At 39.0% G+C, this 13,270-nt stretch overlaps 1 protein-coding gene across 23 annotated transcripts in view; it reads right to left on the bottom strand.

Moving 5' to 3' along the window:
• LOC131236084 (probable LRR receptor-like serine/threonine-protein kinase At1g56130) overlaps nt 1–13,270 on the bottom strand; it is a 69,154-nt gene that overhangs the window by 44,375 nt on the left and 11,509 nt on the right. For 19 of the 23 annotated variants that reach the window (XR_009166522.1, XM_058233178.1, XM_058233191.1 and 16 more), the window contains 4 exons: nt 3,482–3,553; nt 3,126–3,191; nt 1,043–1,114; nt 524–595 (listed from right to left, as the gene is read on the bottom strand). Coding sequence is in view for 22 of the 23 variants with exons in the window: in XM_058233178.1 (XP_058089161.1) it covers nt 524–595; nt 1,043–1,114; nt 3,126–3,191; nt 3,482–3,553 (282 nt within the window). In the remaining variant the exon portion in view is untranslated. The remainder of the gene's footprint in view (nt 1–523; nt 596–1,042; nt 1,115–3,125; nt 3,192–3,481; nt 3,554–13,270) is intronic. The other 4 variants (XM_058233180.1, XM_058233190.1, XM_058233192.1 and 1 more) reach the window with 2 other exon arrangements.

The following is a 13,270-nucleotide window of genomic DNA, read 5'->3' as shown; positions in this document are numbered from 1 at the left end:
GTCTCAGGTACAAACGAATGGTTATGAACTTCCAATCGCTGATGGTGATCTGGAATATGGCACAGATTCCACATACTATAATTTTAAATAGTCATGTGGACTATTATACTTATTTTTCTAGCATGGATAAATGGAAAGAGATTCAGTGAACCCGAGAGGATGAAAATTTCATTTCCGACGAGAGATCATAGTGATGGGATGAATCCTAACCGTTGCTGTATAAGAGTTCTATGCAGTTCTCGGAAGCGGATTGCGTCCAGAGTAAACGCCTTATGGCATAGTGAGTAAACTCTGTGTGGCCCACTATGGATGTATGTTGTCTTATCCATGCAATTCATCCATGTTTTCAGATCATTTTAGGACATCAACGCAAAATTGAAGTACATCCAAAGTTCTATTGGACCACACCAGATGAAACGGTTGGGATAATCATTTCCACTGTTGAAACCATCTTAGGGCCTACGTGACTGGTAACCACTCCTTTTGTAGGCCACTTACAGACAGCCAAAATTTCAATACTTACAGGGAGGTCAAGTTCGTTAAATTGCCGATAGATGCTGGCAAGGGACCCGTCATGTAATTTTCTGAGACATCCCTGCAATATATACAGAAAACACCTGTTAACGGTTGGAAAATTAGATCTCACCCACTTCAAGGGGTCCATACTGTTATGGTTAAGTGGTGATGGCTCATTCACATACCATGTGGCACTCATGTGCAGCTATCCAGACCATCCAAATTGTGAGGAAACTGTGTATGGAGCATATATCTAAAATCCAGCTGATAAAGTAATCCTAACCATCCAATTGATAGTCACCAGATGAACGGTTAAAAGTAAATGAACAGGTGTTCCAAATTTAAAGGAGAAGTCAGATGACTCCTATCAAGCTCTTGGTATAATTTCTTTTTCCTTGTGTATGCGGCATCACAAATGTTTCAGAGATTTGGATGGTCTGGATTACCCTACAGCCATGCCACGTGGACTGTTAACGAGTGATCATAAATAACAGCAACACGCTGTGGTAAAATTTTAGATACTTACAAGGTGAGCATGCTCGTTATGTTGGCAATGAATGCTGGCAAGGGACCCGTTATGGAATTATTTGACACATCCCTGCAATATATATAGAAAACACTAGGTGACGTGTGACACGTGTACAAGATAAAGCTGCTCATCAGGTGGGCGCCCACCACATGAGTTGATCCATTGGATTTCTGAGCCAGGTAACAAAACGTGGCCCAATTGAGTGAACGTAGGACTCAGTAGGACTGTGGTTAATAAGTTTAGCCTGGGTTTGCACGTAATAGACTCAAGGTTCAGGCCTGGCCCAAACATTGCAAAATCCGGGCTGAAGCCAACTCAAGGCCTGGCCCATTGACAGCCCGAGCCTGACCTGGCCAGAAATTAAGAGCAATAAGCTTGACCCCTACCCAGCCCATTTACTAATCAGGCCCAATCTTTCAAACACATGCTGAGTCCTGACCCACTTGCACTCTGGCCATGGATGGATGAATCAGATGAATTAAATGCGACTTGCCTGAGTTATTTGGACTCGGTCCAACCCATCCAGTTCGACATCATGAGTCGCCCCAGTCTGGGGCGGGTCAGGCTGGTGAGTTACCACTCAACTCAAAAGCAGATGAGTTGGAATGGTAGTCCAGCCCAGTGTTGATTTCATACCATATTTCAGATATACCACATGGGTATTTGAACCCATGACTTAGTGTTGAAACCTACGGGTCCATCACTGGCTCGAATCAACTCGAAACTTATACACACACACACACTACTCTCTCTCACTTTTTTTTACATTTTTCTTTCCTTATCCAACCAACTGTGCCTAAACTTCTATCTCTCTATTTCAAGAGTAGTATACTTCTATCTAAATCTATTCTCTGATTTTATTTTATTTTTATAATTGTTTGAAAATATAAAATTTTGAGATTTTGAATATTTGATTTGAGGGTTGGGTTGGGTTGGGTTGGGTTGAGTCGGGAGCAAGTTCACCTCGACTTGATTTACTAACCTGTCTCGAGCTTGCCTCAAAAAGTTTGTCAGACAAGACAAGCTCTAATGGTAAACTTAAGGGTGAGCTCAAATTCAAAGAGAGCTTGAATGAGTCAAGCCAAGCTTGGCCCACCTCCACTCAATCGGTTCAATGTACAACCTTAGCTAGGAATAAGGAATATCTATACTCAGGTACTTAGAATGTGTACATGTGGCATGCATCAACTCAAAATAAACCATACAAAACATTTAACTCACTTTATTCCATGGCATATCAAGTAATTAAAAAGAGGTCTGCCAACTGCCAGCCTGCTCGTATATATGATAGGTCCCACTTGCAGCTAAAAAAATGACCAGTTATCCACGCTAACAGGAAGCGGATTGGATACTGAGTAACTGAGTAGGCTGATTCTACTGAGTAAACTCCACGGGGCACCATGTGATTTATGTATTTCATCCACTTTATTCATCCATTTTATCATATAATTTTAGAGCTTAAGCCCAAAAATGATGTAAATGAAAAGCTTAATTGGACCACTCCACCAGAAACAGTGTGAATTGAACGTCCTTTGCTGAAAAATTCCTGAGGGCCATAGAAGTTTTGGATCAAACTGATATGTGTGTTTTCCCTTCATCCATGTCTGGGTGATCTTATGAATAGGTTGGATGACAAATAAACATCACTGGAGGCCCTGAGAAGGTTTCAACAGTGGAGATCATTACTCTATTGTTTCTTCTAGTGTGGTCCACTTGAGCTTTGGATATGCTTCAATTTTGGGCTCCTCCCTTAAAATGAGCTGAAAAATGGATGAACAGCATGGATAAACCACATGAATTCACAGTAGGACCAACAGAGTTTACTTAGTATGATTAATAGTACTAAGTAACTCAGTACGCAATCCGACTTCCATTCGACGTAGATGTGTGGCCCACTGGATGGCCGTGCTTTGGACATGGCGGGAATCCCTATCCACATTTACAGGAGGATGCGGCAGGAAACCTAGTTTGAACGTGGATAGAATTCAAATCCACCACCAGTGTATCGTTGGAGACCTTGTTAGCAATCAATGAGAAGATAGGAGTTATGCTGAGTTTAGGAAACGTAAGTATAACTTACAAATTGGTAAGGTTCCAATTCCCAATGAAATTAGGTATCTTTGTCAATTGGCTACCAGATGCCGACCTGAAATCCAATAAGATTTTCCATCATAAATATTAACAAATTAAGGGATGAGAAATGATAAACATGCCATATAAGTAACTAAAATTGAACTGTCCAAAATTATGGGGCCCACAGTAAATGAGTCATAACCCCAAAATCAGATGGATCCAACAATCCTAAGCTCTGGATAATGGGCATTAGTAATCTGTTTAATTCAGACAATTATGAAGTTTTTTCCATTTTAATGCCCATTAATTAAGACCAATTGAAGTTGGGGGCCTATGATTCTTCATTGAATCAGAAGTTCTTACAAGATCTTCATGTTTCTCAAGTTAGCAAATGTCGAAGGAATCTCGCCGCCTAGCCCGCTGCTACTCATGTCTCTGTGAAAAACAGGCATAGATCATCAATCCAATTGTAGATGTTTCTTGTGTGATTAACAGCTAGAGGAATGCTCAAACCATCTCAACAGAAGTTCAGTCTGACATATACATACACCGTGATTTCTGTACCACTTGCTTATAGAAAACCAAATAAAAATAAAGATTATTTATTTATTTACAAAAACTAGAGTCCACCTTATGGTCCAACCGGCTGGACTTGAAATCTTCTCAAAAAGAAAAATGAAAAAGTAAAATAAAACCTACTGCATATTAATCATTACAAAATGGGTGGAAAATTAAAAATTACCAACACATCATATGGCAATTTTGAAGAAGAATAATTTTAAAAAATAAAATAAAATTACAACTTATGGCTGTTGCAGGCCTGTCAAATTCCCACACCTCGTGTGGGATAAAACTAAGGTGGCCTGTTTGTTAACTCTTAAAATTAACACTTAACACGGAATTGAGAAAACGCCCCATATTAAGAGTTGTTTGTTAACACTGAAATTAGAAAGCGCTTAGTGATTTTCCGCGATATTTCGCCAAATTCTTTTGGTGGTTGGAGTTTGGCTTAACGGTGAACGCTGAATGCGCTCCATAAGTTTTTCTATTAACAGAAATTTTTGCTTCCAAAATTACCCTTGCTACTACGGATATGTTTTTTTTTCTTTTAAATTGTTTGCCGAATAGAAAACTAACTTTTAACATGTGAAACTTATTTATGCCCTCCCATGATTTATGTGTTTGATCCACACCGTCCATCAACTTTTTCAGATCATTCTTGAACATGCGCCCAAAAATGAGATATATGTAAAACTCAAGTGGGCCACACCATAAAAACCAATGGAAATTGAATAAAACTCAAGTCCACCATTAAAAACGTTCGGGGGGCTATAAAAGTTTTGGATCAAGATGATCTTTGTTTTTTACCTTCATCAGGCCTGCATGACATAATCAACAGATTAGATGTCAAATAAACAGTACTGAGGGCATTAGGAGAATTTTAATGGTAGATATCCAATCACCACTGTTTTCCTGTGGTGTGGTCCACCTGAGATTTATATCCTCTCATTTTTTTTGTGAAGCCCTAAAATGATAAGTAAAAATGGATGAATGGAATGGATGAAACACATACATCATGAAGGGGCCCACATAGCACCGACCACCAGCCATGGGGTTGGTGGCAGGGCAGATACGCCAGATACGTGTAGAGGGAAGACGAGTGCCTATGCTCCTCGAGCTCCGAGTTGTGCGAACGGTTCAAAGGAGATCAAAGTTACATGGGGCCCACAATGATGTATTTATTATATCCACACCGTTCATCCATTTTTTGAGATCATTTTACAGCATTAGCCAAAAATTGAATCATATCCAAAGCTCAAATGGACCGCACCAAAAATAGTAGCGGGGACAATGATTTTCACCGTTAAAAGCTTTATAAGGGCCCATCATAATATTTATTTTCCATCCAATCTGTTCATAAGGTCACAAATACCTGGATGAAGAGGAAAAACAAATTTCATATTGATACGAAACTTCTGTGACCCCAAAAAGGATTTCAATAGTAGACATTTAATCCCCCACTACTTTTTTCAGTGTGGTACACTTGATATTTGGATCTGCCGTATTTTTCAGCTCAAGCCTTAAGACTTGCTCGAAAAATGAATGGACAGTTTGGATATAACACATGCTTCATGATGTGAACCACAGAACTTGTTGACGTCAGTACATCAGCAACATAGCTGGTGTGTGGTGCACCAGCCAATCCGCTCATGGATTCCCTACGAAGGACTCAAATTAGGCACTGACACGTTGATCAGCGAGAATCGGTATAGAAAGTGACGTGACCAAGTTATATGGGACCCACCATGATTTATGTGTTGTATCCACGCCGTCCATCCATTTGGTGATATAAATTTAGTGTATGAAGCAAATAACGAGTCAGATCCAAAGCTCGAGTAGACCCCACAACGGAAAATGATGGAGAGAGTGCTGTCCACCATTAAAAATTTCTAAGGGCCACAAAAGTTTTTTTATCAAGCTGAAATTTGTGTTTTACCTTCTTTCATGTCTGTCTTATGAACACGTGGGATCTAAGATAAACATCATAGTAGACCTTAGGAAGGTTTCAACGGTGGGTGTCACTCTTTCCACTGTCTTCTGTGGTGGGGTCCACTCCAGATTTTGATCTGACTCATTCTCTATCTAATGCCCTAAAATGATATCTCCAAATGGATGGATGGTGTGGATACAACACATACATCATGGTGGGTCCCACGGAACTTGGTAACGTCACTTCAATAGCAAGTCTCGCTACTCAACCTTCAACCTTTAATTATCTAATCCGCCTCGAGTCCACTCATTTTAGGATACGCGACCAAAAATAAGATGTATCCAAAACTTAAATGGCCCACACTATAGGAAATAGTGGAGATTTTTTTACTACTGTTAAAACATTTATATGGCTACAAAAGTTTTGTATCAGTTTAATTCATGATGTTTTCACTTCATCTCAGTCAAAATGACCTTATAAATAGTTTGGATGCAATATAAACAATAAGGTGGAGTCTAGGAAGGTTTCAAGAGTGAGCATTCCTTTCCCCACTATTTCATCTTGTATAGCCTACTTGAGTTTTGGATACTCCTCATTTTGGTTGAATATCCTTAAATGAACTCGAAAAACGGATAGACTAGCTGGATTTCTCACAAACATCACAGTGGGCCCCACCCAAAATCCTTGTGTGGAACTACGTGCAAAAGGCTTTTGTTAGGAAATCCGTGTTCGTCCAAATGTTGATTTACCGCTAAAGCCTCTTTGCACAATTCCGCTGGAAACGTAGGTGCGGCCCACCTTCATGTTTGTGAGAAATCCACCTTGCCCATCGGTTTTATGAGTTTATTTTAGGACATGGGACGGAAACTGAGGTGGATCCAATAACCAAGTGGGCCCAAAATGTGAGGATTGAATGTCCTGATTTGAAATATTCGTGGGGCAACATAAGGAATTTATCTTCTTTTTTTTTTTATGAATAATGATATTTTAATTTTCTCTTAATTACTTTAGTTTATTTGAATTAAATAGAATAATTTTATTTTCATTTAATAAAAAAATAATTTCTTTATAATGTAAAACATTTCCAAACAGGAGATAGAGGCAAATGCGTTAAATTTACACAGTTCAGACATTTCAGATGTTTATTAACAAACATGTTGTTTTAAATTCGGTACTTAAGTTTCAGACTTCCGCCATGATTACCAAACAAGTTTTTTGACTTTAGATTTCAGATTCAGCCTTCAGATTTTATATTCAGGCTTTAGATTTTAGATTCAGGCTTTAGACTTCAGATTTAACAAACGGGGTGTCGCTTATATCTTTGAAAATAAATAAATAAATAAATTTTGATATTTATCAAGGGCTAAATGTTGAGGGTCAAATATTACATATCAGACCCTGTTATTGCCTAGATTTTCAAACATGATACTGTTTAACGGCCCGATTTAAATCGTGTTTGTGTTGCAGGGCGTATTTACGAGCCTGGACTGGGAAAAGGTACTAAAAGCATGGATTTAACGGTCTGAAGTCACCAAGGCAAGCGACGGACCCCAGGAGACCAAGTTCGACGGATGTGCACGCCAGATATTCAAGAAAATCGAGAAACTGAAGCTCAAGTGGCTCGAAAGACATCCAGAATGTAAGATCACAGGGTTCCCACCATCCATTCAGCTCGAAAATTCATACATCGCCCGAGGACCATAAATTAACCGTACACGTCGAATTTCATCCGTTCAATCCCTATGCAAGTATCCCAACAGACAGATCAGCCCATAAACCCTTGATTTGGGGCCCACCTGCTATCTGGATATGCCTCAAATTTGGTCTCAACGCCTTAAATAGAGAGGCTAACTGAATGAATGGATTGGATTTTACAAAAAAATTACAATGGGTCCCGTATGTACAGCGTGTGTACATAACGTACACACGCTCCCGCCGCGCACCGAACCGAGTCTGCGGGTCAGCAGGCGCTGACCCGCGCCTATTTCTAAAAACAGCAGCAGCCGTTGTCGCGCTGCGTAATGGATGGACGGCTTCCGTTTTACGGACGGTAGTGGGCCCCACAATGTAACTTTTCGGATGATCCAAGCCGTCCATCGTGTAGAGGGCCTCGAATACTATAAAACCTTGCTAAAATTTTACACCCATGCGTGCACATGTGCGCGATATAGAGGCCACAAACAGGCGGTCCTGTGACGTTCAAATTGATTTTTGGCATGATTTCTTCTCTGGGCCTCGTGAATGGACGTTCAAAACCACCCATTCTTGACCGAAATTTCATCCTTAATCCAATGGACGGGGTGAATTTCCTCGAAAATACCTCTGTGGGGCCCCACCAACTCGACAGCGAACTCCTCTTTGCGCAGGCCCTATTTTCCTCATCCGGACGAGTCCGGGATTTGCGGGGAGTAGTGGGTCACGATCGTGAATATTTTGAGTGATCCAGACCATCCAATGTGTCCACAGGGACGCCAATAACCTAGCCAAGATTTCAGAATCGACAGATAAGTTGATATCACGCCACAAATACACTCCAAACGCAAGACGTTTTGCGCTTTTGCTTCGCATGCGAATTCTACTGCGAGAAAAAGACTCCCGACTGAAGTTGTACAAGGATGGAAGCCATTGCCATGGGGTCTTCTATAAAGGAGAGGGGATTCAAGCTGGAAAAGGGGATTCAAGGACGGATCGGTTTGGCTTGGACGATTGCACAAGAGAGAGTAGTTGGAGTTTGGTATTTTTTATTTATTTCTTTTTCTTTTTATTTTTATTTTAATTTGTTTATTTTTAAGAGATCCAGCTCATCCATGTCTGGCTGAACCTCTTAGCTAGGGCTAAGAGGTGAAGCCTGTAGCGTGATAGGAGACTGTTGCTGTGCCTTTTATTTAGACTGAATTGATTTTTGATTTAATTTTATTATGAGCATATTTGTAATCTTTAATGGCCTGTTGTGACTGACATTACAATGGGTTTGCAATAGCTTTGAGTATTTCTTTTTTTCTTATTTTGATTATGACGTCAGGAAGCCCTGTTGTTCACCATCGTCTCCTGGGCATGGTTAGATGTCGGTATCCTTCCTAATCTTCATAATCATCTGATTGGTTGGTAATTGGTTTAATTCTGTTGTTGACTTTGTCTCCTGGGCATGGTTTTGTGAGGGAATCTATTCTAATTCATATACCTTTCATCTCTTTGAAAATTATATCAGAGGAAGTTCAGTTTAAGTTCCATGATTTTTGAAGCAGGCATAAAGATCTCCCTGATCTCTATAAGTGGATCCTCTGAATCCCTAGTTTCTTATTTCTGATTTCTCTTAAATTTTAGATTAATCACTCACCTTTATTCATCAATTTATATTTAATTTCGATTTCATCTTAGGCTATTTGTATTTCTACTTAGTTTCAGATTACGTATAGGTATCAGTCCCTTGGGATTCGACCTCGGTCTCACCAAGTTTATTACTACATCACAACCCTATACTTGGGGAGTGAACAAGTTTTTGGCGCCGTTGTCGGGGACTGACGGTTACGAATCTTTGAAATTAATTAGTTTTATAATTAGTTTGAGATTACGATTTTACTAACTTTAGTTTTAGATTTTTATTTCTATTTGATTTTTAGAACTAACTTGTTTCCTGTTTCGTAGGATCCTGACATAAACTTCTAAATTGGTAATCATTTTCTAATTCCTCTACTTTTTCTATTTTTAGAATTAGGGTTTGAATTTTAGAAATTTTCTAATTCTAGTATTTTCCTATTTTATTTTTATTTTTTTTTAGAAAATAGTTTATTTTTAGAAACTTTCCTCTTTTGTTTTTAGAAACTTGGTTAGTTATTTCCTTTTTTTTTAGAGATTCTTTCTAATTTTAGAAACTAACTCATCTTTCCTTTATTTTTAGAAATTTTCTAATTCTGGAACTTTCCTTTTTAGAAACTAACTTTCTATTTTTATTAACTTTCTAATTCTAACTCTTTTAGAATCTAACTTTGTTTCCTAATTTATTTTTAGAAATTTTCTACTTATAGACTTTTTGTTTAAAAACTAACGTTACTTTAGAATTTTTAGATTTAGAAACTAATTTCTGTTGTTTTCTTTTGCAGGATCTTAATATAAGAATCTCTAGTCTGGTAACATCTTTCTAACTTCTCCTCTTACTTTATGTATTGCTGTAGGATTTTTCTTTCTTCTAGGATTAGACTCAGAGTTAGGGTTCTACCATGGAAGCGTGGGTATGTGCATATGCCGAGATGGATAAGAGATATTGGGGAATGCCTGAGGGTTGTGGAATTCAACATATACCTCAAGATTTTTCTCCATCGAGAACAGACATTGAGAACCGACTAGAACGTTATGTTCCATCGGTTAATAGGGCCGTATACGATCGTAATTATGGAAATGAGGATTATTATCAACCATCATATCCTCCCATGTATGATCAGTATGACTATTACCAGGGGAAACATCAAAATTTGGGAGATGAACCAACTATATGCTATAATGATTATCCTCTTGGATACCCTACCATTGATATCCAACCAGAAACAATCCAAGAGGATTCAGCTCAGTGTAGCCTGGCCTATCTCACGGAAATGAGAAAATCGTTGGAAGCGCTTAATTCGCGCCTTGATAAGATAGAGGAGGCTCGGTTATCTCAGCCACAATTCATTCCAGAAATACAATGCGAGAAAAGTGATCCTAACTCGCTTTTGAAGAACTCTGAAATTACAAATGAGGAGTTGGATTCCATTAATGAGCATACGGTTCAATTTCCCGATGAGTTGATCTTGATGACTGTTCAAAGGAATAGTCAAGATACGTGGGTATCTTTCAAATACAGTGATGATGACACACTTTCCTCACATGACACACAAGATCTCAATGATGAGGTAGAGGTTAGTTTTTTCAAACCTCAACCGAACTTAGGCGTAGAATGTGAGGAGAGCAACCCCATCCCAAGTGTGTACTACACGGAATTAGACGATGATGCGTATTGGGATGATGATCATGAATGTACAGCCCAGAATCCCCTAGAATCAATCTCAAGTTTGGTCCAGGTCAATGATCAAGACATACACGAAGTGGTCGGTCATAATGAGCCACTCCCCTCACCTGATATGTCTGATTTTAAGGTGGAGGATGAGCCCCTTACAATCGACCCTTTTAACTCTTGTGAAACATGTTTGGACTACTCCTCTAAATTAAATGATGATGTGATTCGGGAGAAGGACGAGTTGCTCGCTACGACCTTGGAAATTGAAACCACTAAGTTAAGGCCACCATCTAAGCTGTACACGTTTGACAATTCAACGCCTCGATTGAGTAGTTTCAATGAACAAAATGATCACATTGATGCTTCCCCTATTGATTTTCAATCTATCTGTGTAGGGCTGGAGCAAGAGAGCACACCTCCATTTACCTTTAAAGACAATGGATTCCTTGGGCAGATCATCACGAGCTTTAATGTGGAACATAAGTCACGCTCAACTGAATTTCCCAACTCTTTGGGTGATTGTTTAGCACACTTTGCAGATTCAAATGATCCCATGATAAGAGACATAGTGAATGCCTTGCAGGACAACATCTCGGTAGTCATCACTGACCGAGAGAACCCTTACTCTGAAGCCCCTTCCTCCACAGATCCTGAATGTTTACCATTAGAGGAGGAGGAGCTGAAAATTGAACTGAAGTTTGCTACTTCGGAATGTGTTGAGACTACACCACTTCCTGAAAATTTTTCTCAATTTGATCTACCTGTAGTCTCTGATTCATCATGGGATACTAACTTTGCAACTTTTTCTGACACAGGTGAATCATATATACTTTGGATACCTCAAGCAAATCAACAGCAAAACTTTAATGAGGTACATAAGTTTCTCTGGAAAGTCAAGCTCCAGGGCATCCAAGCCTATTGCAAAAAGGGCTTTTGAATGATCCTGTTGAGAAACTTACTGAGAAACTTATCACGATACTGGCCAGAAGAAGAACCTTGCGACATGATCGAGTAGTTTTTCCCTGCTTTCATAGGACTATGGTAGTTTGCTTTATGCTGTTTTAGGATAGACGGCTTTATGCTGTTAGGTTAGTTTGCTTGATACGTTGTTTTAGGATAGTTTGCTTTTGTTGGTTTCTCTCTTGTGCTAACCTGCTCTGATATCTTTAGGAAGTCTCTCGATTCATTATCCAGGTACTATCTTCCCATCACTTTTTCATTTACTTTCGTTGTCTCATGTGCATTGCATGCTCATATCGTTTACATTGAGGACAATGTAGATTTTAGGTTGAGGGTGGGAGATTAGGTTACCTAATCAGTATTTTCTTAGTTTTGAGCAAAAATTGTGAAATTTTTTTAATTTTCTGGACTTTCTTGTGAATTCGAAGGGATTTTGACAGTCATCCAGGGCACTTGGAATTTCAAGATACATGATGTTGGAAATTTAAGACGCTTGGATTCAGTATCTGTTGGATTACATAATTAAGTTTGAATTGTTAATCCAGAATTAGAAGTTGTAAACATTGATTGAGTTATAATCTCACATGTCACATCTCGCTTTCATATTAAGGTTTCAGTTTGATATTGAAAGATTTACTTAGTACTCATTAAGCATGAAAGGAACTAGCCTGAGAAAATTGAAAGGATTGGGTGAGTAATCTTCACCATAGGTTTGCTCCCTATAGGTGAAGGTTCAATTTTCCAAAGTAGCCGGCGGAAAGGGGTGGGCAATGGTCTTCATCATCGGTTTGCTCCCTATAGGTGAAGATTTGATTCCTCCCCTTTGCGGTATTTTAATAATATATATATATATATATATATATATATATATATATCAAAGGTCGATTAATGAAAAGATGATCAGTGAGGAAAGTTTTAGTTATTATGAATTATCTTAGTGTTTACCGATAATATCATGAAATTAAGAAGTGAACCTTAATGATAAGCCGAGATTACACGATACACCCATGGAACTCAATATTTAGAATCGTTCTAATTAATGGATTAATATTTGAGCTTGATTATGAAGTTTACCGTAAGCTTGATTTCAGGAGAAAGTAATGCCAACATTCATGAATCTTAGAATTCGAGTATCTGAATTGTTTTTCATAAATCTCTTGAGTTTGTAGAAATTGTCCTGTAATTCTCAATTTATTTTTCGCATACCTTGCTCGGGACTAGCAAGATGCTGGTTGGGGGTTGTGTTGAGGGTCAAATATTGCATATCAGACCTTGTTATTGCCTGGATTTTCAAACATGATACTGTTTAACGGCCCGATTTAAATCGTGTTTGTGTTGCAGGGCGTATTTACGAGCCTGGACTGGGAAAAGGTACTAAAAGCATGGATTTAACGGTCTGAAGTCACCAAGGCAAGCGACGGACCCCAGGAGACCAAGATCGACGGATGTGCACGCCAGGGATTCAAGAAAATCGAGAAACTGAAGCTTAAGTGGCCCGAAAGACATCCAGAATGCAAGATCACAGGGTTCCCACCATCTATTTAGCTCGAAAATTCATACATCGCCCGAGGACCATAAATTAACCGTACACGTCGAATTTCATCCGTTCAATCCCTGTGCAAGTGTCCCAACGGACAGATCAGCCCATAAACCCTTGATTTGGGGCCCACCTGCTATCTGGATATGCCTCAAATTTGGTCTCAACGCCTTA

Source organism: Magnolia sinica, unplaced genomic scaffold, assembly GCF_029962835.1.
Source record: "Magnolia sinica isolate HGM2019 unplaced genomic scaffold, MsV1 ctg208, whole genome shotgun sequence".
NCBI lineage: Eukaryota > Viridiplantae > Streptophyta > Magnoliopsida > Magnoliales > Magnoliaceae > Magnolia > Magnolia sinica.
This window is presented reverse-complemented; position numbering and strand designations above follow the sequence as displayed.